This window comes from Myotis brandtii, unplaced genomic scaffold (assembly GCF_000412655.1).
Source record: "Myotis brandtii unplaced genomic scaffold, ASM41265v1 scaffold374, whole genome shotgun sequence".
Taxonomy (NCBI): Eukaryota; Metazoa; Chordata; class Mammalia; order Chiroptera; family Vespertilionidae; genus Myotis; species Myotis brandtii.
In genome coordinates, this window is record NW_005364372.1 from 2,112,248 (window position 1) to 2,139,850 (window position 27,603).

Below are 27,603 nucleotides of genomic sequence, written 5' to 3' on the forward strand. Positions count from 1 at the left end.
TTTTTTCAGTTTTTTCTAACACAGTAAATATTGATAGATATAACCCACATTTGGGATCCTCAATAATTTTTAAGAATGTAAAGGGTTCCCGAGACCAAAAACTTTAAGAACTTTGCTCTATTGCTTCATTTTATTACCCCTGTTAAAGAAGTAGTCTGCATAGCCCTTTCCCATCAAATTAATTTTAAAAAATTTTAATTTTTTTATGTGAGAAAGAGAGAGAGATGTATCAATTTGTTGTTCTACTCATTTATGCACTTAAGCACTCATTGGTTGACTTTTTAAAAAAAAATCCTCACCTGAGGATATTTTTTCCATTGCTTTTTAGAGAGAGTGGAAGAAAGGGAGGGAGTGGGGAGAAAAGAGAGAGAAACAATAATGTGAAAGAGACAAATTGATTACTTGACTCCTTTATGCACCCTGTCAGGGCTGGAGATCAAACCTGCTACTCAGGTATGTGGCCATGTCCAGGAATTGAATCTGGGATCCTTTGGTGTGTGGGCCAATGCTCTAACCACTGAGAACACTGGCCAGGGCTACTGGGTGATTCTTATATATGCCCTGGCCAGGGATTGAACCCACAATCTCGGGGTATCGGGATGATGCTCTAACCAACTGAGCTACGTGGCCTGGGCTAACCCATATACTAAATGCCTTTTCCCTAGACCCGTGGTCGGCAAACTGCGGCTCTTTGGCCCCTTGAGTGTGGCTCTTCCTAAGCCTTAGGAGTAACCTAATTAAGTTAATAACAATGTACCTACCTATATAGTTTAAGTTTTAAAAATTTGGCTCTCAAAAGAAATTTCAATCGTTGTACTGTTGATATCTGGCTCTGTTGACTAATGAGTTTGCCGACCACTGCTAGACCATCAGCATCATGAGAGTAGAGACCTGACTTATCTTGTCTACTGTGTATTTTAGAGTTGCAAATAGGGCCTGGCACATAATAGTTGCTCAATAAATATGTATTTAATAAATGAATAGGTGAATGGAAATGAGACAGGAAAGGAAAAAACAATTTTAAGTTAAAAACAATCCTAAAGATGTATAATAATGGGACTAGTAAACGTTATTTGTAGTCAAAGGAAATATGAATTTAAAATAATATTATTAAAATACTTAAATTATTAACAAAGATCTAAAGATCAGCAATACACAGTGTTGCTGAAGGTCTGATGAAGCAGGGACTGTCATTTCCTACTGATGGGAGTGTCTATTATTACATTCTTTAAAAAGTAATAAAAGTCTTAAAAAAGCTTTACCCTTTCCCAAACAATAATTACACTTCTGGTGATACTTTTAAAGGAAATAACTTGAAATACCAAATGTATTATTTATAGTAGTAAAAAAAATGAGAAAAAAACTAAATGTTCAAAAATGCTTGAATGGTTACATCAATTATAATATATCCATTTACTGAAATATTTTGCAGCCATTGAAAATAACACTTGTAATTCATGTTTAATAGCATGGAAACAGGATTATATTTATAATTTAAATAAAAAAGCATGATTAAAATGTATAAAACCTTACCTCAACTATACAAAATATGTACTGAAAAGGCTGTCATGAAATACATAAAAATTATAATAATAGACATCTCTAGGTGGTAGGACTGTGGATTATTTTTATTTCTTTTATATTTTTCAAATTTCTCACAATAAGCCTCCATTATTATAATAACAAGAAAGTTATTGTAAATCATAGTATAAATTCTAACAATTTAATGGACAAATAAGATGTTTAAAGTTACATCTCAATTGTTAAACCATAAGAGGTAAAACTGGAGAGACAAAATGGCAGAAAAATCAGAACTGGAGTGTCATGAGTTAATCTGTCTCAGTTTGACCTCTGAGCTAGCAACTCCCTTAAACCCAAAATCTCAGTGTCTTTACCTACAAGGTGAGATAATAATAGTACATATCAACAAGGGTGGTTGTCAGGATTAAATTTGATATATATTATATGTCTTAGCCCAGTACTAGGTAAGCCTCAATAACATTAATCATTATTATTGTTACTAGTGGCCCGATGCACGAAGATTCATGCAAGAATAGGCCTTCCTTCCCCTGGCTGCCGGTGCCGCCTTCGCTCTGGCCTGGAGCTGCCTTCCGCCTCTCGCCTTGTCGTGTCAATTTGCATATTCCCTCCTTATTGGCTGTGGGCACTGCCATTTTTGTTGTTAAGTTACAGTCAATTTGCATATCCCATCTTTCTTAGGATTATAGTACTTAACTACTTTTTAAAACTTATTTTATTTTTATTTTTATTTTCATTGATTTCAGAGAAAGGGAGAGGGAGAGTGAGAGATCAAAACATCAATGAGGAAATAAATCTTTGATCATTTGCCTCCTGCATGCCCCACACTGGGCATATGCCCTGACCAGGAATCGAACCATGACCTCCTGGTTCATAGGTAGATACTCAATCACTGAGCCACACTGGCCTGGATAACTACTTCTTCATCTAGGTATATTTCAGAAAAAGAAATCTAAGATCTCTTTCCTTCAAGATTGCTCAGCCAATCAACATATACTGACAAGATCAAAGAGATCTGCTTTTCATAGCTCTAGAGTCCCCAAAAGGAATATTCAGAACACAAGTCTATGTGGAAATTGGTAAAAGCTAATAAACACCAATGAGGTGTTACTAGCCTTTAAACTTTAAGGGTGGCTATAAAAGGCAGGGTCAGTGACAAAAAGCTCTGGTTGTCAGACTCAGCTATGATTGGGGGCAGTTAGCAACTATGGGAAAGTTTTCTCACTGCCCTCCTTGGGCCACAGTGATAATTCTGTCTTTGTATTCTGTATATTGTTCCTGTCTCCTCCAGTGCCAAGTGTTGGGGAAGCCCAAGTCATCAACTTGGGTGCCATCTTTGACACCGCTCTCTCCTTCTACAGTGGTCAATTATCTCTAAGTCCTACTGTTTTGACCCCCTAACCATCTCTAATCTGTCCAATTCTCTCTGTCCTCATTGTTACACCCTAAAACTACAATATCCTTGATTGTCTGCCTTCTGTCCTGCTCTTCTTCAATCTATTTTCCCTGTAACAAGATCTTTCAAGAATTCAGTTTTATCATGCCCCTTCTGTTGTGAAAGTCTTTTAATGGTTTGTCATTGCTATTGCTCTTTGGATAAAGTCTAAACTCCAGCTTGCCTTGGTACCCTCCCTATCTCTAATTGAATCATGTTCAAATCCTTGAAAGAAACAGGGCTCTCCATTCTATATTGTCTTCCTGCAACACTCTATGCTCAAACCCTATTGTGCTCCCACTTATAAGTTATGAACTGAATGTTTGTATCCCTCCAAAATTCTTATGTTGAAGCCTCAACCCCCAATGTGACTGAATTTGGAGATAAGGTAATTAAGAGGTAATTAAGGTTAAATGAGATTTTAAGAGTAGGACTGTTAGTTCCGTGTCGCCTCTGACTCCCCATTCTAGCCGCACCCCTGGGCCCATGGCCGCCTACCCCTACCACCTGGGCCCCGGGACTGGCCCAAGCCCCGGCCCACCCGTGGGCGCGGCACTGCCGGACCAGAGCTTCCTGTGGAACGTCTTCCAGAGGGTTGATAAAGACAGAAGCGGGGTGATATCTGACAATGAACTTCAGCAAGCACTCTCCAATGGCACCTGGACTCCATTTAATCCTGTGACTGTCAGGTCAATCATATCAATGTTTGACCGTGAGAACAAGGCTGGTGTGAACTTCAGCGAGTTCACGGGCGTCTGGAAGTACATCACAGACTGGCAGAATGTCTTCCGCACCTACGACAGGGACAACTCGGGGATGATTGACAAGAACGAGCTCAAGCAAGCACTTTCAGGTTTTGGCTACCGGCTCTCTGACCAGTTTCATGACATCCTCATTCGCAAGTTTGACAGACAAGGACGGGGACAGATCGCCTTTGACGACTTCATCCAGGGCTGCATCGTCTTGCAGAGACTGACAAATATATTCAGACGCTACGATACAGATCAGGACGGCTGGATTCAGGTGTCATATGAACAGTATCTCTCCATGGTCTTCAGCATCGTATAACACTGTCCTTTTATAAATAGCAACATGACTTACGGAAAAAAAAGACTGAAAATGCCAAATCTCTTACCGTTAGTGAAACGGAGCACAAATGCAGTTGTCTTTATATAGTTAATATTTGGGGACCCAACTGTACATATGTGGATAATCTGATTAACATTTTTGCAGTTGGAACAATAGTCATATTGTTATTCAGATACAGGCATTTGATTTGGGACCAATTGTGCCATGAGGTAAGATATGATAATGTTTCAGGTATTCTGCATGTCAAACATTTATCATGTGCTTTTCTATGTAGCTCCAATTCTATAGTGGAAATACTTTTATTAGCCAATAGGAATTTTAAAATAATACAGAACTTGCACAGAAGACTTTTCATGTGCCTTACTTTTTAAAAGGGGTTTATTGTATTCATTTGAATATGCAAGGTATGCAATAAAGCAATATACCCCTTGTCCCAGGCCATCTCTGATGTGCTCATGAGTGGAGCTTCAAGGGGCTCTGGATACCTTGAGGTCATTTTCGGTTGTCCGCATGACTCACTTGTGGAAATGCGTAGATATAATTGGTCCTCTTACAAGAGTGTGTTTAAATTTCATAGAATTCTTTGAACATAAAAATCCAAATGTAGTTTAAAAAAAAGTGGGACTGTTATCCAATAGAATGAGTGTCCTTATGAGACACCAGAGCGCATACTCTCCTCTTCCTCTCCCCTCTCCCTCCTCTCTCTTTTTTTCCTGCTACCCCGCAAGCCCTCATGTGAGGATGTAACCGGACAATCAATGGATTTGTGCTGCCTGTCACTACTTGAGACAATTAAACAGAGACAGGGTTGAATCATATGAGTGTCTATTCCAATACTGCTGGCAGTATGGGAGAGCAGCAGGTCATCCACAAAAATCTTCTCTGTCCCCACCATAAACCAGCTGCTTATATTGGGTAGAAGGACAAGGATTACATGGTGAAGTAGGCAAAAGGCATGCCAAATGGACAGTTTACAGGTCTGGATATTTGCAAAGGTATGCAAAGGCTGGGGGTCTTCAAAGTGCTTGTGACATGAAAAAGGCTGGGGTTCTTCAAAGGGCTGACGGCTCTGGTTTCTACAACAAGGTTGCTAATCTTTCCATGATAATAGGCAGCTCCCTGATGGGGAGGATGGGCCACATTTCCAGGTGAGCTCCCAGGACTCACACGCAACTCCCAGCTAGGCCAGAATGCGCCCTCTTTAATCAGAACAAAACAATCACGGTTAATACAGCATGATTAATATTTCTTACAATTATAGCTGGCCCCCAATATTCTATTTCTGCCCTTATCAAGGACACAGCAAGAAGGCAGCCATCTACAAGCCAGGAAGAGAGCTCTTATCAGGAACCAAGTTGGCTGGCACCTTGATCTTGGACTTCTCAGCCTATAGAATTGTAAGAAATAGAATTGCTTAAGTCATTCAGTCCATAGTGTTTTGTTATGGCAGCCCCAGCAGACTGATACACCATATCCTGACCGCCACCACTTCTCTCCTCTCCTCTTTCAAAAGATCTCAACAGAGGCGATTCTTTTGTGTATGGGGGAATGGTATGGTACGAATCCCCCAAGCTCTCAGAGTATCATATGTCCCCATTATCCTATCTTTCATTAAAATATTACTACCTCATGTTTCATATTTGGATTTCTCATTGGTCTAGACACTGTGCAGCCAAACACCCCTCTGTGCAGCCTCAGGGTCTGGCACTGTGTCTGACACAGTGATGTCTCCATGAATATTTTGTTAAATTGACTTGACCATTTGAAAGGGCAGGTTATGTTCACTCAGTCTTCCTTCTCCTAGCTATAAAAAAAAAATCTGTATTGAACTTTTGGAAAAAATATATTGAAGAAAAGACCAAGAAATAACAAATTCAAGGGCAATGAACTTGTCTATAAGAGAATGAATGTTCTTTTATATGATTTACAAATATCTATGAGACTGAAACCAAAGAAAGAAAGGAATTGCAAAAGGATTTCTAAGTCCTTTATAAATCCTCTATGAGTCATATTACATAGTGGCTAAGGGCAAGGGTTTTAGACTTGGGCTGCCTCCACTGGAACCTGAGCTTGCCACTTACCAGGTGTGTGACTAACTTCTTTGTCATGCATCTCCTCAGTTGCACATTGGGGATAATAAATAGTACCTGATTCTTAGATTTGTTGGGAAAATTGAATAAATAAACAGGTAAAAGTTCTTAGACTAATATTCAGCAGATACTAAGTACTTGATAAGTGTTAGCTATTTTAATTTTTTAATTTAGTAAAACACGTTTAAGGAAAGGCAAGCTGTTGGTTTTATTACACAACAAGCCCCAGATTAAGGGCTGGGACTGTTAAGAATTATTGATTTCCTTGGCCTCTCTTTCTGAGGCTGCCATCTCAAACACACAATATTTTATTTTATTTATACCTCACTGTGTTCCAAAAAGGATTTCAGGGAGCTTATAGATGAACATAAAATACAACAAGAAACATGAGTTAAAGGCACAATGAAAGAAGAGAGAAAAACAAGAGTGAGGACAAAGTTGGGCTAGGAATAAATACTACATTACTAAAAATTATGAGTATGGGAAGGCTTAAGATGAAATACTAAATCAAAAGCTAGGGTAGGAATGATATTTTAATTTCTCCTTCATCCCACCCATTTTTCCCTCAAGATGATTTAAATGCTCTTTTAATATTTTAAAACCAAAATTATTTAAGTTACTTTCAGCCTCAAATAGTTCTATACTAGTAGATGAATACTGATTTTTCATCTTTTGGTTCATGAAGCTATATGTAAACTTGCAAATAGATATACATACAAATTAATGGGATGAAGAAGCTTAATATTGATTAAGGACCTATGACCTGCTGGATACCACCCCAAGCTTTTACCCAAATTATTCCACAACCCTGTGAAGTAATTAGATTTCCATTGTACAGATGAAGTACAAAGAGGTAGAGTGATTTTCTCAACTTATCATAGTTATACTTAGTTAAAACTCAAACCTATGTCTCTCTCTGATGCCTAAACTGCTATCCCCATATCAGGGGTAGATTTTTAAGAGATAATACACACATTTGCCCAAAGACATCAGAGTAGTTCTAAAAGGTTCTTTAAATACTCAACTTCTTGGTTTCATTTTCCTATTGAGAGATTTTCTTTGTAAGTGATGTGCATCATTACTTGGCTTTGTTTACATAATTATCCTTTCAGGGAGTAGATGAGAAATTAGAGGTGGTTGGAAAAACAGTCTTGCAGAGATATACAGGGCTACAGAAATCACTCAGAAGGTTCCAGATCATCTGTTCAAGTGTAAGAAAGCCAGGTATCTGGGAAGCTAATGGATGTTAAGATCTAGGAGTAAATATAAGAAGTTAAAGCCTATGGCAGGATCAGAGATCTTTAGAAATGTGTTTGGAGCTAAGGGGGAAATGAAGATAAAGTCATGATGTTAGTTTTATTCAATTCTGAACACTAGGAAATGACAGTAATCGAGAAGTATGAATACCCATAGGTAACAAACTCAAAAAGTACAATGAAGGAAAAAGTTAAAATTGACATATCTGTCTAGTCATTCCTTCTCATGACTGCCCCCTCCCAGTAAAATAGAAGATTGTCATTAATTTATTAATGACACAGGAGCAGTTAGATTTAGCTTGTGAAACATTGGGTCTAACCATATTAACTAAGGTTAGTTCAGTTCTCTGACTAGTCCGTGAATTTAAAAAAATATTTTTTCATGACTGTAACTTTGCACATGACTTTCAATATGTCTTCATTGTACTGTTCCTCCCTTGATGCATTATCCTAAAACATTCTTATGTATCCTGTAAGTCTTAAAATTAAAAAACTGGTCATGTACTAAACCTGACAAGCTCAGGGGAGTTCTGCATGGCGGGTCTTACAAAGAGACCTAAAGTAACCATATAGGATGGTCTGAAATTAAAACTTCCAAACTAAAAACGAGTTATGGAAGTAGTCATGTCCTTGGTGGGTATCTTCCTTGACAAAGGTCAATCTTTACTTAACTGAGCCTGCCTATGGTCTTTTTGTATCTGTGATACCACCTTTGGAATATCAGTGTAATATCCTTTTTATCAATCCCCTCAGGGCACAATTTTTCACCAGAACAAGAGACCACAGAATCCCTCGTTGTTACTGTCATCGTCTTAATTATTATTAACTATTGTATACTCACCACTGTAAAAGAAGTATGTATTTATTCATTTTACTTTCTATCCAATCTTAGAGATTTCCCTGCTTTGCTTTCTCCTACCTCCCTAATCTATCATCAATGGATTTCATGTAACCTCCTTATGTTTTTCCCTTTGACTCCGATGTATAAAATAAGTGGTAAAACTACCATTTTCCCAGAGCCTTTTCTCAATCTGTTGAGTTGTGCTTCCCAGCAATTGTAGTCAGTTCGGCTCAAATAAACTCATAAAAATTCATATAGTTTTGGACGTTTCTTACATCAACATATTTTTAATTTAAAAATATTTTTAAAGATTCCGCTCAAATGCTATTTCATCTGTGAAGCCTTCTGTTATGGTCTGCTTCCTATATGTTTTCACGGAAGTGTTAGACTTTTCTATATTAGTAGTTATCATATTGCATGGTAATTATTGTTTCCATGTCTATCTCTCAGACAAGCCCATGAACTTCATAATAACAGAGTCTTTTTTTTTAGGGGCTAACGCAGAACACAATGAATTTACTTTTTTATCTCAATGGATTTACTTATTCTAGACATTTCATATGAATGGAATCATGTAATATATAGCCTTCTATGTCTGATTTCTTTCATTTAGCATTCTTTCAAGGCTCACCTATGTTACAGCATGTATTAGTACTTCATTCATTTTTTGGCTGAATATTATTCCATTGCATGGATATAACACATTTTATTTGTCCATTTATCAGCTGATGGATACTTGGGTTGTTTCTAATTTTTTGCTATTATGAATAATGCTGCTTTGAATATTTGTGTATGAATTTTGTGTAGACACATATTTTCAGTTCTTTTAGGTATGTACATGGGCATGAAATTGCTGGGTCATATGGTAACTCTATGCTTAATTTTTTGAGAAACTGCCAAACTGTTTTTCAGTGACTATACCATATTACATTCTCAACTGTAATTTCTCTACATCCTAATCAACACTTGTTATTGTTTGTCTTTTTTATTATAGCCACCCTGGTAGGTGTGAAGTAATTTCAGTGTGGTTTCATTAATTGTTTTTTAAGATGGATAGGGAGATAGAGATAGAGATAGAGATAGAGATAGAGACAGAGATAGAGAGATAGGTCTATTTATGAATTTACTGGTTGATTCTTGTATGTGCCCTGATCAAGGATCAAACCTGCAAACGTGGCGTACTGGGACAGTGTGCTAACCAACTGAGCTATCAGGTTAGGGGGCCTCATTACGTTTTTAAGTATTAGTTTATAAGTCTGAAATAAAAACAAAAGAACATACAAGCAAGCAAACAAAATAACAATAATTGATCATCACAACTGTGACCTCTGAAAATCTGGCAAATTGTCCTTAAAGCCATATGTGTACACATTCACTTCTATTAAATTCCCAGGGCTCAATCTGATGGATTTTGACAACACTCCTGTGGAGTAAGTTGGTAGGAAAATCATCATCTCCACGAGCTGTAAGCTTAGAAAGGCTGCCAGCCAGAAATAAATCATCCTATTCAGTTCAGTACTTTATCACGAGGTCACTCTGCCCATGGATAAGGGATGGGAGAAATAAGAGACACAGAAAAAGACTCACTGAATTGTACACTCCATTAGAATATCTAAATTTAAGGCAGAACCTGCACCTACAATATGTCTTTTTATGATTTGCCCCATTTTCTTTTAAAGCCAGGAAGGTGACAATAAAAAGACTCTGTATCATGTGAAATGACACATTTTATTTTTCATATTTGTTCCCCAAAGAAGTAGCATTGCAAAGAAATAGCATCTCTCTGAAAGCCAGAGTACTTCCATCATTTATGAACTCCCCATGGCACTGGAGGAGAAGCAAATATTTCAGTTCTCAAAAAATCAAGACACATTTAACTGCTAACACAGAGTCTTGTTATAAATTGTGTATGTATATGTGTATATAGAACTGTTTTATATTCAATACCTCAGCTATAAGAAATCATTTTGTGCTGCTGTGTCAATCAGAATAAGACTGTAATGTTTGTATAAGAAGTTCTTTTTTTAAAAAGATGTTTTGATTAATTTGAGAGAGAGAGGAAGAGAGATGAAGAGAAACATCCACTGGCTGTCTCCTGCATGCCCCCTACTGGGGATCAAACCTGCAAGCCACGCATGTGCCCTGACCAGGAATCAAACCAGAGACCCTTTTGGTCATTGTGACAACACTATCCAACTCAGCCACCATTGACCAGGTCGAGAAGTTCCTTTTTGATAAAATGGAAAGAAGCAAAAGGACAACAAAGAAATGCACACCAGTTGAACAAAGTACCCACATTCTAATCCATCATCTTCTTGTTGCGTAAATTACCTCTATGATACCCACTCTTGGAAATAAAGAAAGAAAACAAAGGAAAATCTTTTAAGTTGTTTAGATGCAACTCTTAAATGTGTACTTTATTTTGTCAAGGTATTGCAAAATATTTTTAATTTTTTTCAAAATCAATCTGTTCTCATGTCTATATACTGATTGAGCTTCTAGAACTAGTCAATTACTTGATACTTCTTTGAATACCCATTGTGTTAATTAGTTCATTGAATATATAGAGTACCTACTATGTGTACAGCACCAGGCAAGGCTAGTCTTCTCTTGTTGGTCTGAATAATGTCAGTAATGAGAACCTTCTTGCCATTCAGCCTGATCTGACAAGATAATTGCACAGCCTATCCCTCACCTATTTAAAATCTTTTTCCAAAGGCTACTTTATAGGTGAGGAACAAGCTATCTAAATTTGAAAACATCTCTCCTACACCTCCATCTCAAACCATTCTCTTTCTCTTACTTTTCTTCAAAATACTTATTACTTTCTAATCTTATTTAATTTAGTTGTTTATTTTATTTATTATTTGTTTTCCCCACTATAATGTAAGCTGCAGCAGGGCAAGGATTTTTGTCTGTTTTCTTTTCCCTCCATTATTTTATTTCCAGGGCCTGCATTGCCCATGTCACTTAATACTCAATATTTTCTTAATTTAAATTCTTTATTTTTGAAAGTATTACATCTGTCCCCCCCCCCCCCCATTGACCTCTCAATAAATATTTCTTGAATAAGTGAATAAAAAGGGCCACTATTTATTGGGTCTTTCCAATCTTTGACTTCCTACATACCTTTGATTTTTTTCTGCTTTATATATATATTTTTAGTCCTCACCTGAGGATGGATGGATATATATTTTTTTGTTTGTTTGTTTTGTTTTGTTGCTTTTTTTTTTAGAAAGAGAAGAAGCCACATGAGGGCTGGGCATGGGATGGGGGTGGGGGTCAATCATCTCTGAGGCTGGTGAAAGCAAGCCCCTGACTTGGGGTACTGGCCTGCCTCTAACAGCTAGGTCTCCATGTCTTAGCAGCTGACCTGGGCATCTCTAGCTAGGCCATGGTCTTCTCCGAATCTCCCAGAATTCTAATATCTAATAGGATCACTCTTTGGTTGTGATAACTGGACATCAAACACAATGAACTTTATCATCTTATCTATACACAGACAAAAACACGGTCACTGTGTAAACGACAGAAAAACCAAATGTCCCCTCTCCCAGCTAATATGAGTGACTGCTGCTTCTGTAACAATTATAGCTTTAGCCTCATTCTAGTCTTCCCTTATTCTAGATATGATTTAAGATAGCCAGTTACAGAATTACCCCCATTTCTCAAGAACATTCAATCCAGAGCAAATCCCTGCTTCCTTGAGCCATCCCCCAAACCCAACAACAGCTCAAATCCCATAAAAAGTCCTTTTTCACACTGTCTTAATGAGATGCATCCCAGTTCACTAGACCCAGTGGATCCAGCTCTAGCTTTGTTCCCTGTAGTCTTTGGCTGGGTGGGCACAGACCCTGGTATGGGAACTCTGCTCCATGTTTGATTGAACCAATCAAGCCACTTCTTTTTGACAATATTAGATGCTGGGTAGATGAAGGTAAGGTGGGTGACTCAAATTCAGGCTATAACTCAAATGCCTGAGGACATCTGATTTATGCAATCATGAGAATCCTAATACCAGAGTGAATGTTTGGTTAGAGAAAATATATTGCTTGCTACTTCAGAATCCCATGGATTACTGAAATAACCCTTAAAGTTTCAGATAACTTATGCCTTTAGGGAATGTATTCTAAAGTTGAAAAGATACAGCAAAAAATATATTTCCAGAGTGGTCACATTGCTCTAAGCATATTTCTAGGCATTGCAGATATAGTAAACCAAATATACAAACTCTCCTTGTTCTCTTGGATTTATATTATAATCTATATATATAAAAGGCTAATATGCTAAGTGTCTGACCATCTGGGTAATGACATCACGTAGCAACACCCAGCTTCCTCTCCTTAGCAACTAGCCTCCTTGCAGTTTCTTCAGCCCAGGAAAACGACTTGCTTTATACCCAGGTGGAAAGATTTTACACTTTAACCAAATGTCTGTGAAGCATTTTCCCATGCCTCATCTCATTTGATCCTCACAGAAGTCCTGGAGTAGGTAGATAGGAGACTCGGTGGAATCCTATTTTCTTTTCATTAGCCAGAAAAATGGAGATTTAGAAAGCTTAGAAATTTGAACCAACTGAAAAGAAGAAATGGTGGACCTTGAAACTGACTTCAGGTTTTCTCACTGTGCAGAATATAGTCAAACACTGCTGCAGTTAAATATTTTACCCTTTGTTCTCCCTGCGTGATTTACAATAATAATCTGCTTCGTGTTGATATTTACTGCTGTGTTGCTGACAATTACCTGAAAGAGAAATTGGGGTGCTTCACTGGGCTGGAAAAAGATTAGCTAAATCAGAAAGCAGGTCTAATTAAGCAAGTTTATGCTATATCTATAAAAAGCTAAGTTGACTTGCGCATGCGCGATACATATAAAGCTCTCGCTGGCACCAATCACACACATGTGTTTCCATCTGTCATTGTTGATCGTGAATTTGGTTGATACTTCTATTATAGAGAAAGGGCGAATAGCTATATTAAAATATTTCTTCTAATTAATTTCCTTTCGATGTGCATGACTTCGTGGGCCACTAGTTGGGTATAAAAGACAATAAAATTAAGTGTATAAGTCTGAAAAAAGGAAAACATCAGAAAGCAATAAGCAATATGAAAACTGTTAAATTAGGGAAAATTAGTGTGCGTCATGACAGTTCCTCTAGATTGGGTGATATCAGTAGAAGCCTATCTCAGGAGGTGATATTTAAATAGAGATCTGATATCAGCAAAGAGCCAGCCATGCATATATGGTAGGTCGGAGAGGGAGAGAGTATTCTAGGCAGAATGACCATCTAGAACAAAGGCTCTAAGGAACTATAAGGACTGTCTTGGTTTATTTGGGCTGCTGTAATAAAATATCACAGACTGGATAAATTAACATTTATTTCTCATAGTTCTGGAGACTAGGAAGTCCAAGATTAAGGTATCAGCAGATCCTGGGTATTTTCCCTGATTATTGATTAACTTTCAACATTAGAAACCTAAGCAATACAAGCATAGTACACAATAAAAACCCCTTTTTCTGCGAGTATAAATATGAAGTTATGTGCTAGTAATAAAGCTGATTTTCATAACAGATTAAGGTATAAATACTTAATCGGTATAGATTTCATTTTTTGGACTAACACATTTTGAATTGCAGACCAGGAAAATTCCACCTTTCAGTCTTAAATTGTGTACTTTCCCCGGGAGATTGACATTGATATTTCAGGCTGCCACTTAAGAGGCCAGTGCTCTCGTAGTGGTTTTTGAATCTGTCCCAGCCTTACTGATGCTAATGCTCAAACAGGAAAATGGAATTTTAAGGCAATCATCCTAATTCTGGAATCAATAGCCCTATATTTGTTCTACTTAAATTCCCAAATCCACTTTATCAGAACATATTACCTTCAGACTCCTCCAGGCCAAGGTTTTGGATACTGCCATGTACTCAGTAAGCATACAAAAGCACCACCAACTATTTGTGTGAAAATGTGTGTGGTGTGTTACTGATCAATCAGAAGAGGACTGCATTAGTACTTAGATAACAGTAGTGGGCCAAACATGAAACTTATGTCTCTTTACCAGATCCCTGTGTGTCTGGAGGGAGGGTGGTTATCAACAGATATGGTCTGGTCTCTATAATGTCTCCCTCATGAGGTCATCAGCCTCAAGTCCAGTTATTCTAGAAAAAAAGCAAAATGAGCCCCTTAGTGGAGAAACAAAAACCCCACAAATACCACCTGAAATTTTATTTTGTCTAAGTGTGTGACTTCCTAGAGGTTCTTAGGGTAATATGTAGGCATTTGGACAGATAATCTAGAGATTGTGGGAAGATTTTCTGAGAAGACATTATAGTTGTGTAGGAGGAGATAAGAAACTCCCAGAAATGAACAATGGCATGACTACCAGTATGTCTCTGTGGCATCACTCCTAGTGATCCACTAGGAAAATGCAGCCACCTGGCAGTTTCTGAATGGCAAACTCAGCAAAGCAGAGAAAACTGTGGCTATAGTCAGAGAAATTCCTTTGGACAAGGGTTCCTTAACCTGGCTGAATATCAGATTACCTCAGGATCTTAAAAACAAATGCATTAATTTCATAAATACATTATGGCAGGTTGAATTACGGCTCCCCTCAAAGATGTCCTAATGTGCACATTCAAATCCCCAACCATGCGATTATGTTACCTTAGGGACTCTACAGGTGATAAGGATTTTGAGATGGGGAGACTATCCTGGACTATCTGAAGGACCCCGTGTGACTACAGGATCCTTATAAGAGGGAGGCAGGAAGGACAGAGTGAGAGGAGCTGAGACTGAAGCAGGGGTCCGAGTGATGTGGGGTCGTGAGCAGAGAAAGGTAGACAGCTTCTAGAAGCCAGAAAAGGCAAAGAAACATTCTCCCCTAGAACCTTTAGAAGGAACCCAGTCCTGCCTGCTCATTTAGACTTCTCTCACGACTAGAATGTAAGAGAATAAATGTGTGCTGCTTTGTGTCACTCACTTTGTAGCAATTTGTGACAGAAGCACTAGGAAATTAATAGATACACTTCATTAGATTCCATTTCACTAATCATAAAGGTAACAGATTTACTGCCACAATGAGATAAACAAAGATATAAAGAAAACAAGTAATCCTCACCTTCTCCATTCTGTACCCAAACCTCATCTGACCACCTGAGTTTTTCTAAACACAATGGTAGTTTAGTTAGCTGTGTTGGGTGTATATCAGTTCACTTGAAGTATGAAGGTCTTTTAATTAGCCAAACTGCCTTCCTAACATGTTCTCTCACTGAGAATGGCAGATTGAACACATGGCCGTGGATCATTCCCCTCCCTCTAACCAGGCCTCTTTGAAATCTGATTTGCAGCTGTGCCCCTCACCAACAGGTAGATTCTACTTCCCGAACTAACTCTGGGCTTGGCTAGGTGACTTGGTTTGCCAATGAGAAGACAGCAAATATAACTCAAGTAGAGGCTGTTGGAAATTCTGCTATTATGTGAGCTTAAGTAGGGTGAAGCCAACCCAGACTAGAAGAAATGCCCACTTGACTCACAGAATCATAACAAATAAGAATGTAAGCCATTAAGTTTCCAGATGATTTGTTATAAAGTAAAAAGTAACTGACCCATTAATTGAAGCTTTTAACATCTTCTCAAGTGCCAAAGGAATTTGATTTTTCTTACTGGGTCCTAATTTCTGAAGAGGATGATGCACACATAAACCTTTTCAAAACTGAGGTACTTATGGTCCAGTCTCAATTGGGAGTCACATTCAAAGATACAATGGTAAAACAAACAGCAAATAAATGGGTAGATTAAACTTAATAAAATAAAATCTTTCCTAAAGTTTCTTGAGAAAATACCAAAGGGAAATTATATTAATAACGCACTCTGAAAACTTCTTAAAGTCTTCTGTTCCAGTTTTTATCTTTCTCAATATATGCCAGCTGCTCCCAAATGCACACTCTCTTCCCTATTCTAAAATCTCCAAAACTTTTTTCCTACCACATCCATGCCCATTTGTATACTTTGTTTCCTCCTTCTTTGTAGAGTAACTCCCTGCCTTTTCCAATATAAATAAGCAAGCTGACAAGCACTCCTCTACATTTTCAACTTGTCCATTATTCTATATCAAATCCATATTAACTGACATCAGGAATGAAGTTGGAAAGACAAAATAATCCTTTTATTTTTCATTTAAAATTTTATTTTATTTTTTAGAAATATTTTTATTTATTTTATTGATTTGAGAGAGGGAGAAACATCATCGATGGGCTGCCTCCTGCATGCCCCCTACTGGGAATAAGCACACAACCTGGGCATGTGCCCTGATCAGGAATCAAAACAGCAATCTTTTGGTGCATGGGATGATGCTCAACCAATTGCACTACACCAGCCAGGGAGAAATAATTCTTTTAGAAGGGGGCAAGAGTTACGGGCAAGTCTGTGAATAGTCATATAATAATAACATTTCTGCCTCTATCTCATAAGAATCTACAGTGAATAAAGACACCAGTAAAATTTATAGTTAAGTGTGAATAAAGCAGCTGAGGTTACAGCAAATTAATTTAAAAGCTTTCTAAAAAGTAATCTAGAACTAAAATTTCAGATCATCTCAGCTGAACATGGGAATTGATGGTGATTGGGGTGAGGGATTAAAATGAGCCATTCTTGGGGGAGAGGTTATAAAGTAAGTCTTTATATTGATATAGACAAAAATATTTACATTGTTTTGTTAAAATTTTAGGATAAAATACAAGAAGAATAAAGTTACAGACATAATTTTGAAGCCACTAGAGCAGGAAAAACCTAAGATAATTCAGTCATTCTAGTTCAAGACAGAAATGATTTCAATTGGAATAACATTAACCTTATAAATCAATTTGGGATGAATTGATATCTTTATATGGTTCAGGATTTCATGCAGGCAAATTTTTCAAATCTCCCAAAAAAGGTTTGTATTTTCCCTCCTATAACTGCTGCACAATTTCTTTTATGCTTATTCCAGGTGTGTTTTACACATTGTCATAAATATGAACATAATCTTAGTTTTTATATATTTTTAAGGGAAACAAAATTCGCAACATATTTTTTATGAAGGAATACATCTCAATTCCTATAAAACTTGCTTTAAAATTATCTTTATTGTTGAAAGTATTACAGATGTCTGCTTTTTATTCCCCCATTGGCCCCCTCCACCCCCCCCCAAGCCTTTGCTACACCATTGTCTGTGTCCATGGGCTATGCATATATGCATATAAATTCCCCGATTAATCTCTCCCCACACACTCACCTTCCCTCTGAAATTCATCAGTCTGTTCATGGTTCTATGTCTCTCGATCTATTTTGTTCATCAGTTTATTTTGTTCATTAGATTCCACATATGAGTGAGCTCATGTGATACTTACCTTTCTCTGGCTTATTTCTCTTAGCATAATACTCTCCAGATCCATTCATGCTGTTGCAAATGGTAAGATTTCCTTCTTTTTTACCACCACATAGTATTCCATTGTGTAAATGTACCACAGTTTTTTAATTTGCTCATCTGCTGATGAGCACTTGGGCTGTTTCCAAATCTTAGCTATTGTAAATTGCATTGCTATGAACATAGGGGTGCATATATTCTTTCTGATTGGTGTGTCAAGTTTCTTAGGATATATTCCTAGAAATGGGATCACTGTGGACATACAGAAGGACAAGAGACATATGAAAAAACTCTCAAAGTCACAAATCATCTGAGAGATGCAAATTAAAATGACAATGAAGTATCACCTTACATCTGTCAGAGTGCCTATCATCAATAAATCAATAAATGACAAGTGTTGGCCAGGATGTAGAAAAAAGGGAACCCTAGTACACTGCTAGTGGGAATGCAGACTGGTGCAGCCACTGTGGAAAACAGTATGGAGTTTCCTCAAAAAATTTAAAATGGAACTCCCATTTGACTCAGTTTTTTATATTTTTAACATTTATTGAAAATAGTAATCATATAAATAGATTGCTTATTTCTCCATTACTTTAGTGAAATTCTTAATAATTCTAAAATTTTCACTAGTTTCTAAGTATATAATTTTATTGATCAAAAATAATAATTAGCCCAGCTGGCATGGCTCAGTGATTGAGCATTGACTATGAACCCGGAAGTTGAGATTTGATTCCTGGTCAGGGCACATGCCTGGATTGTGGGCTTGATCCCCAGTAGGGGGCGTGTAGGAGGGAGTCAATCAATGATTCTCTCTCATCATTGATATTTCTATCTCTCCCTTTCTCTCTGAAATCAATAAAAACATTAATTATAATAATTATTATAATAATTATTATTCTCCTTTTAATAGTTATGTTTCTTATTTTTATTTTATATTTCATGCTTTATAAATTGGTCAGAATATTCAGAAAAATGCTATATAATATTTGAGGTAGCATACTTTTCTTTTTAAAAAATTTTAGTGAAAGTGTCTGTGGCATTCACCATCATACATGATGTTGGCTTTTGACTAAAGAGAGAAACTCCTTATTCAAATAGAGGAATTATACTTTTTTGGACAAAATTTAAAGAATTTAAAAAATTATTGAGTATTAACTGCTGAATTTACAACTATTCTGTAAAGCAACTAAAATAGATTGAAACATATAATTTGAACGAGTCCAATTATAGAAATTTTTGTGTACTACTTATGAGTTTAAGTATGATTGGACACATTAGAATTATGTTTCAATCTATTTTATATACATATAAATTTATAATAAATGGCAATGTAAAAGTCTAACAAAAACCTTGTGTTCTTACTCTTTCTCTTTAAGCTTAAGTAATAACTCAAACCCATGCTTTTTAATATTATACTTATTCAATTATTTTTGAGTTTCTGTCACAAATATTTTCCCCATGTAGGTTATAATACATCAGATTTGATTAATGCAGAAAGCTCTGACAGATATTTTAGTGAGTTGATTTGTACCTCCTAATGTTTGAAATTTATATAGTTAGTTGACAGCCTGGCTAAGGCAATAAAATATGGAGAAATAAAAATACAAGCTTGTTCTTAGTTAACATATGTTTTCTGTATCAGCACCATAAAATTCTGCATCTTATGAATTTTGTTCATATGCTGTAGTTTTATTGGAAGTAATACATTGTTGTAATATGAGTTTCTCTGAGTTAAAAAGTAATACTCTAAAGACCTCGTTTTGTGTGGTTTGCTTAGCTTTTCTGTCTTCACCTTTTAAAAGCAAAGATCCTTTTAAAATAAATCTATTTTCAGTATCTTAATTTGAAGATATGCGTGTAATTACCTTTATAGAAAATGTGTAGATTCCCTCTACTCTTTGATTCATTTTTCACAGCACTTATTGAACACCTACTATGTGCTCTACATGCTTGAGATAATTCATGAATAAAACTTCTCTATGCTAGAGAAATTTATATTCTAGAAGACAATAACAAGGAACTAAACAAGTGAGTTATGTAGTATGTTAGATTCTATGTTAAGTGTTAAAGGGGTGTTGGGGCAGGGAAGAGAGCAGAATGCAGTATAAAAAAAGTGCTCAGGCCCTAGCAGGTTTGGCTCAGTGGATAGAGCATTGGCCTGTGGACCAAAGGGTCCTGGGTTTGATTCCGGTCAAGGACACATACTTTGGTTGCAGGCTCCTCCCCAGTCTGGGCCTGGTAGGGTCGCATGCAGGTGCCAACCAATAGATGTGTTTCTTTTACATTGATGTTTCTCTCTGTCTTGCCCTCTCTCTTCCACTCTCCCTAAAATTCAATGGAAAAATATCCTCTGGTGAGGATTAACAACAACAAAAAAAAGTGCTCAGTATAGGTCTCACGATGGTGAGAGTTGAGAAAAGACTTGACAAAGACCAGGGAACTAGCTAGGAAGTTATTTAGGGGGAAGAGGATTCCTGAAAAAGAACAGCGAAAGTCAATACCCTAAGGAAGAAGTATGCTGGCTTGGTTCAAGGAACAGCAGAAAGACCACTATGGCTGGAAAAAAGTGAGGGAAAGAGAAGAAGGCAGAAAGGTAAATGGAGGGTGACAAAGAATTACTGTAAAGACTGTGGTTTTCATGGGGGGTGGGAGGGACATCAGAGAGTTTTGAACAAACATCTGATATAACATAACATGGACTCTGCAAAGATCACTCTGGTTGCGGTGCTGAGAATAGTCTGTAAGGGGAGAAGCAGTGAGATCTGTTAGAAAATTATTTCAATATCTACTCCAGTGGGGATGAGTGTCCTGACCTTGGGGAGAAGTACGAGTGGGGGAAAGTGGTCAGTCAGATTCTGGGTTTACTTTGAAGGTAGAGCCAACAAGATTTCCTAACCTATTGGATAAGGGTTTGAGAGAAAAGAGTCAAGGAGGATTCCAAAGGTTTTGGCCTGAGCAGATGAAAGAAGGGAGTTGACACCACCTGAAATGGGGAAGGCTACAGGGGGAGTGGGCTGGGAGGAGAAGAAATCAGGAGTTCAACTTTGGACTCATTGAGCTCAAAAATTCCCTTACAGGTTTAAGTAGAAATGTTGAATGGGGGGTTGCATAAAGATGAGTCTAGAGCTAGATATATACATTTGTAGTCATCAGCTAATAAAAGGTATTTAAAACTATGTTAATAGATACAGATATTAGGGCACAAAATTAAAAGAATAAAAATGCCAAAGTTAAATAGATCCAGGAGTCTCCTCTGGCAGGAACCCTGAGGACACACTTGAAAAACTGTGCTGTGTGTGTGTACAAGCATCCCCTTCACATTTTAACATTAACATTGTAATTCCATTAAAAAATCACAAAAATAAAAACTTTGATCACAATCCCACCCATAAGTCTCAATTGTCTTCATTTTTCATGTTGTTTCTCAGATCTTGTCCATTTATCTTTTTTAATAAGATGCAACTTTTAACCTTTATTTTCATGTAACCTTGTATAACATTTTCTATATTATCTTTCAATTTTCCTAATTATCACTTTGGTGGCTGCATATTCCACTGAGTTGACATACCATAATTTCCTTATCTCAGAGCCATATACAAACATGACTAAACAATGTTGTTACAATAATAATGTAATAATGCAAAAGTGACAACCAGGCTTACGGGGAAAGATAGAAAGAAAATGTACCAAATATTCTGTCAGCCTTCCTTTTGCAGCCTGGATGTAACACCCTCCAGGGAGTCTTCCTTGACACTCCAACTGGGTTGGGTGCCCCTCCTATCTGTGTCTAGTACCTACCTGTCACGCTGTGTGGTGGTGGCCCACGGGGTTGTCTCCCAGATGCTACTGCCAACTCTGTGAATGTGTTCACTCATTATCTACCTGTTGTTCAGTAAATCTGCATGACTGGACGTGTAGATTAAAGAACTGATGTTAGGTGCTTTGCCAGCTCAAATTCTGTGTTCCTCTTTCCCATTTGTCCTTTAACATACATATTGTATACTACTGAAAACTGTTCTAGTGTGAACAAGTATATGCAAAAGAACTTATCTTTTCTAAAATGTAAACATTATCTAAGTAGCACTGGCAATGAGTAGGGTATACTGATTTCCTTCCAGATTTCTGCTCAGTTGGGATCACATTTTCTGACCCTCTTGTGGTGGGGCAGGAAAGGCCATGTTACTTGTTTGTACAAAAGGAAAGAAGCAACACATACAATGGAATATTACTCGGCCATAAAAAGGAATAAATGGACCTAGAAGGTATTATGTGGAGTGAAAGAAATCAAACAGAGAAAGACAAATACCATATTATTTCACTTAAATGTGGAATCTAAAAAACAAAATAAATGAACAAACAAAACAGAAATAGACTCATAGACACAGAGAACTGATGGTTGCCAGATGGGAGGGGATTGGGAGGCAGAATGAAAAAGATGAAGGGATTAAGATGTACAAATTGGTAGTTGCAAAATAGTCGTGGGGATACAAAGTTACAGCATAGGGGATATAATCAATAATATTGTAATTATTATGTATGGTGCCAGGTGAGTACTAGACTTATTGGAGGGATCACTTCCTAAATTATATAAATGTCTAACCACTATGCTGTACACCTGAAACTAATAAAAAATAATATTGAATGTCAACTGTAAAAAAAAAAAAAAAGAAGTGACACATTGTCAGTTCCAAGTTAAAGTATTGCTGGTGTGAGTCTCTGAAGAGCTAGATTCCCCTCAGACACAGTGACCAGAATGTTCCAGATAGTAGCTTTTCTGTCAGCCAGATCTCAGCGTGAGAACCACATAATGCAGAATTCCCTGTCAATAGGAGATGAGCAACTAAAGCTTTGCAATGTGAAGTCACTGAGGGTGGGGATTGTCTGTTATTGAATTACGCGTGGCCCTGTTCACAGATTCATGCACATTGAAAGGAAATTAATTAGAATATTAATTGAAAGGAAATTAATTAGAATATTTTAATATTGCTATTCGCCCTTTCATGATCAACAATGACAGATCGAAACACATGTGAGCGATTGGTGCTAGTGAGAGCTTTATGTGTATCGCGTGTATGTGAGTCAACGTTTATTATTATTTTTTAAAATTTTTAAATATATTTTTATTGATTTCAAAGAGGAAGGGGAGGGAAAGAGAGAAAGAAACATCAATGATGAGAGAGAATCATTCATTAGCTGCCTCCTGCACGCCCCCTACTGGGAACTGAACCTGCAACCTGGGCATGTGGCCTTCACTGGAATTGAACCCAGGACCCTTCAGTCCATAGGCCTACGCTCTATCCACTAAGCCAAACCAGCCAGGGCTCAATGTTTATTTTTAAATTGCCAGTGCATGTCATATATACCGGCCGATCGGCCGGTCGGACAGACGCACAGTCGGTCAATTAGCCTTTTATTATATAGATAGCCTACTTTATTGTGATTGATACTCCGTGGGGCAAACGTTGCTTTATATGCCCTGAAGATAGCCAGCCATAGAGTTCTAGAAACTTGAAGACTAGGCACAAGAAAATTAACCAATTCTCTCAAGACAGAGTAAAATTTAAATGCTGAAGATTAGAAGAGGAAGCACTTCTAATTTGCAACGGCAATACCAAAGTGGAAAACCTTACAGGCATATCTCCCATGGCTTTTATTTGACTTAGAACTAGTTAAACCAACAATTTCACATAAATGGATGCAGTTCTTGACTGCAACATTGGGGTCATTTAGACATTTCTTATTTAAGTCCAGGTGTTGCAGTATTGACAAAAAAAGACAAGAAGGTGGCCCATCAGATTACTTTAGGGATTTTTCAACCTTAAACGCCCATAGCTAGATTGATACTTACCACTTTCTGAAGTACAGGCAGTAAAAATACGAGTTATAAATGTCAGTTTTGATGTCTGTGTTAGTGCCTTTATCCTCCCCAGTGGAGGAAACAAGCAGGCTCTTAGTATGGAAGTTCCCTGCCTTACTCAAAGCCCCACCAGGATTTGCATGAATTGGTAGCCTTTGGAAAATCTGTGGGAAGGAAGCAGCTCCAGGTTCATTGAAAAGTACTGAGCTTAGAGTCAGAAGACCTGGATCAGAGCATCAGCTCTGTCGCTGTGAATTATGATACCATATGAGCCAACTTTGAGAGCCTGGGCAAATTTCTTAACCTGAATCTCAACTGCTTCACTGATAAAATCCCAAATTATGAGGATTCTTGTGAAAAGTGCAAAAGATAAGGCATGTGAGAACTCAGAGCTATCTAGGCTCAGAGAGATAAACTTCTTCACCCCTAGGGTTCATTCCATTGATCATGTTCCTGACTGGGACTGGCAGCAGTTGGAGATGCATCCAGAGAGACCTCACTGCTAAATTAATTTTTTAAAATCCAAAGGATGCATATCAAACATTGGCGTTAGCTCATGGATCTCTCCTACAAAGAAATGGAAACTGTCTATCACATAAGTGGCTTACCCATTGGCATTCATGGTATTCATGCCCAAGCCTCAGACTGTGTTCTGGTTATTTCTGCTATTCTGTGCAATTTGGGCAAATTCTCATCAGCATCTTTGCCCTTCTTTGTCTTCCTGCTGGGCACCTGCAGATAATGAAGAGTCCTGTTTACAACAGAAGCACTGCCATAGCGTAAATGCTCAGAAGAATGATGCTAATGACCCTCTGGGTTCAACTGACAGCTCAAGTTCTGACATTCACTCAGGTGGGCCAACTAATGGTGGAGCCTTACTTTTGGAGCAGAAATCATTTTGAGGAATGGACTTGGACTTAGCATCTTGGTACTGGCTGCAATTAGAACATGGTGATCAATTAAAGCATAGGTAATGGAGCCTGAGTCTTGAGTAGATATTATAATCTTCATAGTTTAGTATTTATAGACACTCCAAGAGATTATCTAAGAAGAAAAGGAATGACAGGAAAGGGATTTATGGTTGACTCTGCCCTCCTTCAGACCTCCTTCTCCCAAGGCTTTATTGATTGGGTGGCAAAAAAATAAAAGTAAAAAATCTCTCCACGAAATTTTTGTTGATTTTCTTTTAAATTTGCTTCAATTAAAAATTCCTATTCATATATATTTAAGAAGGGGATTCATTTTAGGTTTTCTTCATATGTGTGGATCAAGATAAGGAGAATATAACTTGGAATTCTCAAAGTCATTGGATAGAGAAGTCTAGCATTTAAATGGGAGTTTGCCTTTTGTAACCATGTTCATTATACTATTTTCTCTCCTTTTGACCTTGAGATCCACAGTCATGTAAGGGAGTATTTTCCTCCCATATTATTGAAAACTTACTTAACATATGCCCTCATATTTAAGACTCCCAAAAAGCTCTGTGAGATAAGTACTTTAAGTACTTTATCCTCACCCTGCTGATAAGAAAAAGTAGCCCAGAGAGGTTAAGTACTATAGTTCCTCTTTATTTGTGGTTTTGCCTTCCATGGTTTCAGTTAACCATGGTCAACCATGGTTGGACAATATAAAATAGAACATTAGAAATAAACAATTTGTAAGTTTTAAATTGCACGCCATCTGAGCAGCAGGATAAAATCTCATGTTGTCCTGCTCAGTCCAACCCAAGAGGTGAGTCATCCCTTTGTCCATTGTATACGGCTGTATATGCTACCTCCGCTCCCAGTCACACAGTAACAATCTAGGTTATCAGATTGGTTATTAGAGAGAGAGAGAGAGAGAGAGAGAGAGAGACCACATTTATATAACTTTTATTACAGTATATTGTTATAATTGTTCTATTTTATTATTAGTTTTTGTTGTTAATCTCTTACTGTACTTAATTTACAAATTAAACTTTATCACAGGTATGATTACATAGGAAAAAACATAGTATACATATAGGGTTCAGTACTATCTGAGGGCACATATCCACTAGGGGTCTTGGATGTATTCCCACAGAAAAGGGGTGGGACTACTGAGCGCCTAAAGTCACTCAGTTATAAATAGCTGAGATTTGAACTCTGGCCCTTTCACTCCTGTGTTGGAGTTATTGTCTCTCAAGGGGCAGTGATAAGAGACAGGTTCAAACGTCCTGAAAAAATGGATCTGAGTCATTTTTCAGGAATGAGTAGAGAGAAAACTGAGGTTTTAAGAAGACTGTGAGATAAAAAAAGCTTGAGAATGATTTGAGATATATCTGTACATATCAGAGGCTACAGGAATTTCCCTCTCTGGAAAATTTCCTTTCCAGAAACATGGAATTGCCCACTGGTGGGAAATGGTTAAATGAAGAATGGTATATTCATATATACCATTATATTCTATATATATTAGAATCCTATATAGCCCTTAAAAAGCAAAATGATTAAGAAGATACAGAGTGCCTGGCCAGTGTGTCTCAGTGGTTGAGTGTTGACCCATGAATGAAGAGGTCCTAGGTTTGATTCCTGGTTGGGGCACATGCCTGGGTTGTGGGCTAGATCTTTGGTAGTGCAATCGATGTTTCTCTCTCATCGATGTTTCTATCTCTCTATCCCTCTTCCTTCCTCTTTCTCTAAAATCAATAAAAACATATTATTAAAAAAAAATAAAGATATGGGATCTGTCTGTCACCCGGTAGTTAGTTTATCTCCTACAAAATGAGGGAAATCATAGTACCTACTTCATAGGGATGTTGTGAGAATTAATGCAGTAAGTCAAGAAAATGCTTCGAAGTGTGTCCAGCCCATGGTAAACACTCAGGAGATACTATCTTTTATTATCTACATGACATGAAAAGATGTATACTGACATGTGGATAGTACTACTGATTGTGAAACAGGGTGTACATTGTGATTCCATTTTTGTAAATATGTCCACATGTATAAGAAATATCTGGAAGCATTGACATCATAACATTAAGAGGTTAATCTCTGTGAAATCATTATTTTCTTATAAATACAGGGGATTTTTGTAATCAGAAAAAATTGGTTTTCATTTTGACAAAAATAATAAAATGAAAACAAAGAAACAACCCTTGGGGGAAAAACACCCCCCACAACTCTAGCTTCTTCCTTGGTTTCTGAGTTACAAGGCAAGTTGAGTAGGTGAAGAGGAAGATGACAAGATATAAGTCTCAGTTCTGTTACTTAGCCAAGTCATCTAACCTGGGTCTCAAATCGTGCAGGTTACTATGAAAACCAAATGAGCGAATATCTGAAAGCACCTAAACAGTCATGAGGGATTGTTACTCATGGTCTCATTTGCAGGTTTTCAAAGGAGCATTTTGTTTCCAGGGCTTAGAATTGTGACACCAGAGTTTTGCAAATAATAAAAACAATAATGACAAAATACTATCTAAACCTCAATGGCTCCTGCTTATTTTAAATAAATTGTATGTGCACGGATCTCTGCTTTTAAAATCCTGTTCTGAAAGGATAATATTATCTCCAACTACTGAGATGAATAGAGGTTCCCTACCCATGGTATCTGCATGAGGAAATACACTATGGTTTCTCCAATCCCCAATCACATGTTCTAGGATTTCCTCTGCATCATTTGCACAATAGATATTATTAAGCACACTAGTCAACATTAAAGCCGTACAGGAGTTATTTGGAATTACAGGAGACAGAGGTGAAAAGAAAAGTAAGTCTCTCTCTCTCCTTGTAAGGGCTTGTCACAAAGTCTCTGTGATTCAAAAATATTAATGTCCCAAGGCATCTCAAATAAAATAAATCTTACTTTATAACCAAACATAAATATCACAATGGAAAAAATTGATTCTGAGGGCATACAAAAGGGCAAAAGTATGAATTGTTATCTTTTTGGTGCTTTTCACTCAAAATGGTTGAAACCTTAGCCTTCTCAATCTCAAGTTATGACTTTTATTTTGTTCAATTCCTACATGCAAAAAGTAATGTAATTTAAATAGATATTTTATTTAAAATTCAACTGCAGCAATAAATTTATCTATTTCAAATCTGTTTGACTAAAAGCTGACTGCCCTCT

The 27,603-nt window shown here is 37.2% G+C and overlaps 1 protein-coding gene across 1 annotated transcript; it reads left to right on the top strand.

The window, feature by feature from the left end:
* The first annotated feature begins 3,418 nt into the window (after nucleotides 1–3,418).
* On the top strand, nucleotides 3,419–4,210 carry LOC102245540 (programmed cell death protein 6). Its single transcript, XM_005872299.2, has one exon. The coding sequence runs from the start codon at nucleotides 3,461–3,463 to the stop codon at nucleotides 4,040–4,042; it is 582 nt and encodes a 193-aa protein (XP_005872361.1). The 5' UTR covers nucleotides 3,419–3,460; the 3' UTR covers nucleotides 4,043–4,210.
* Nucleotides 4,211–27,603: the final 23,393 nt, after the last annotated feature.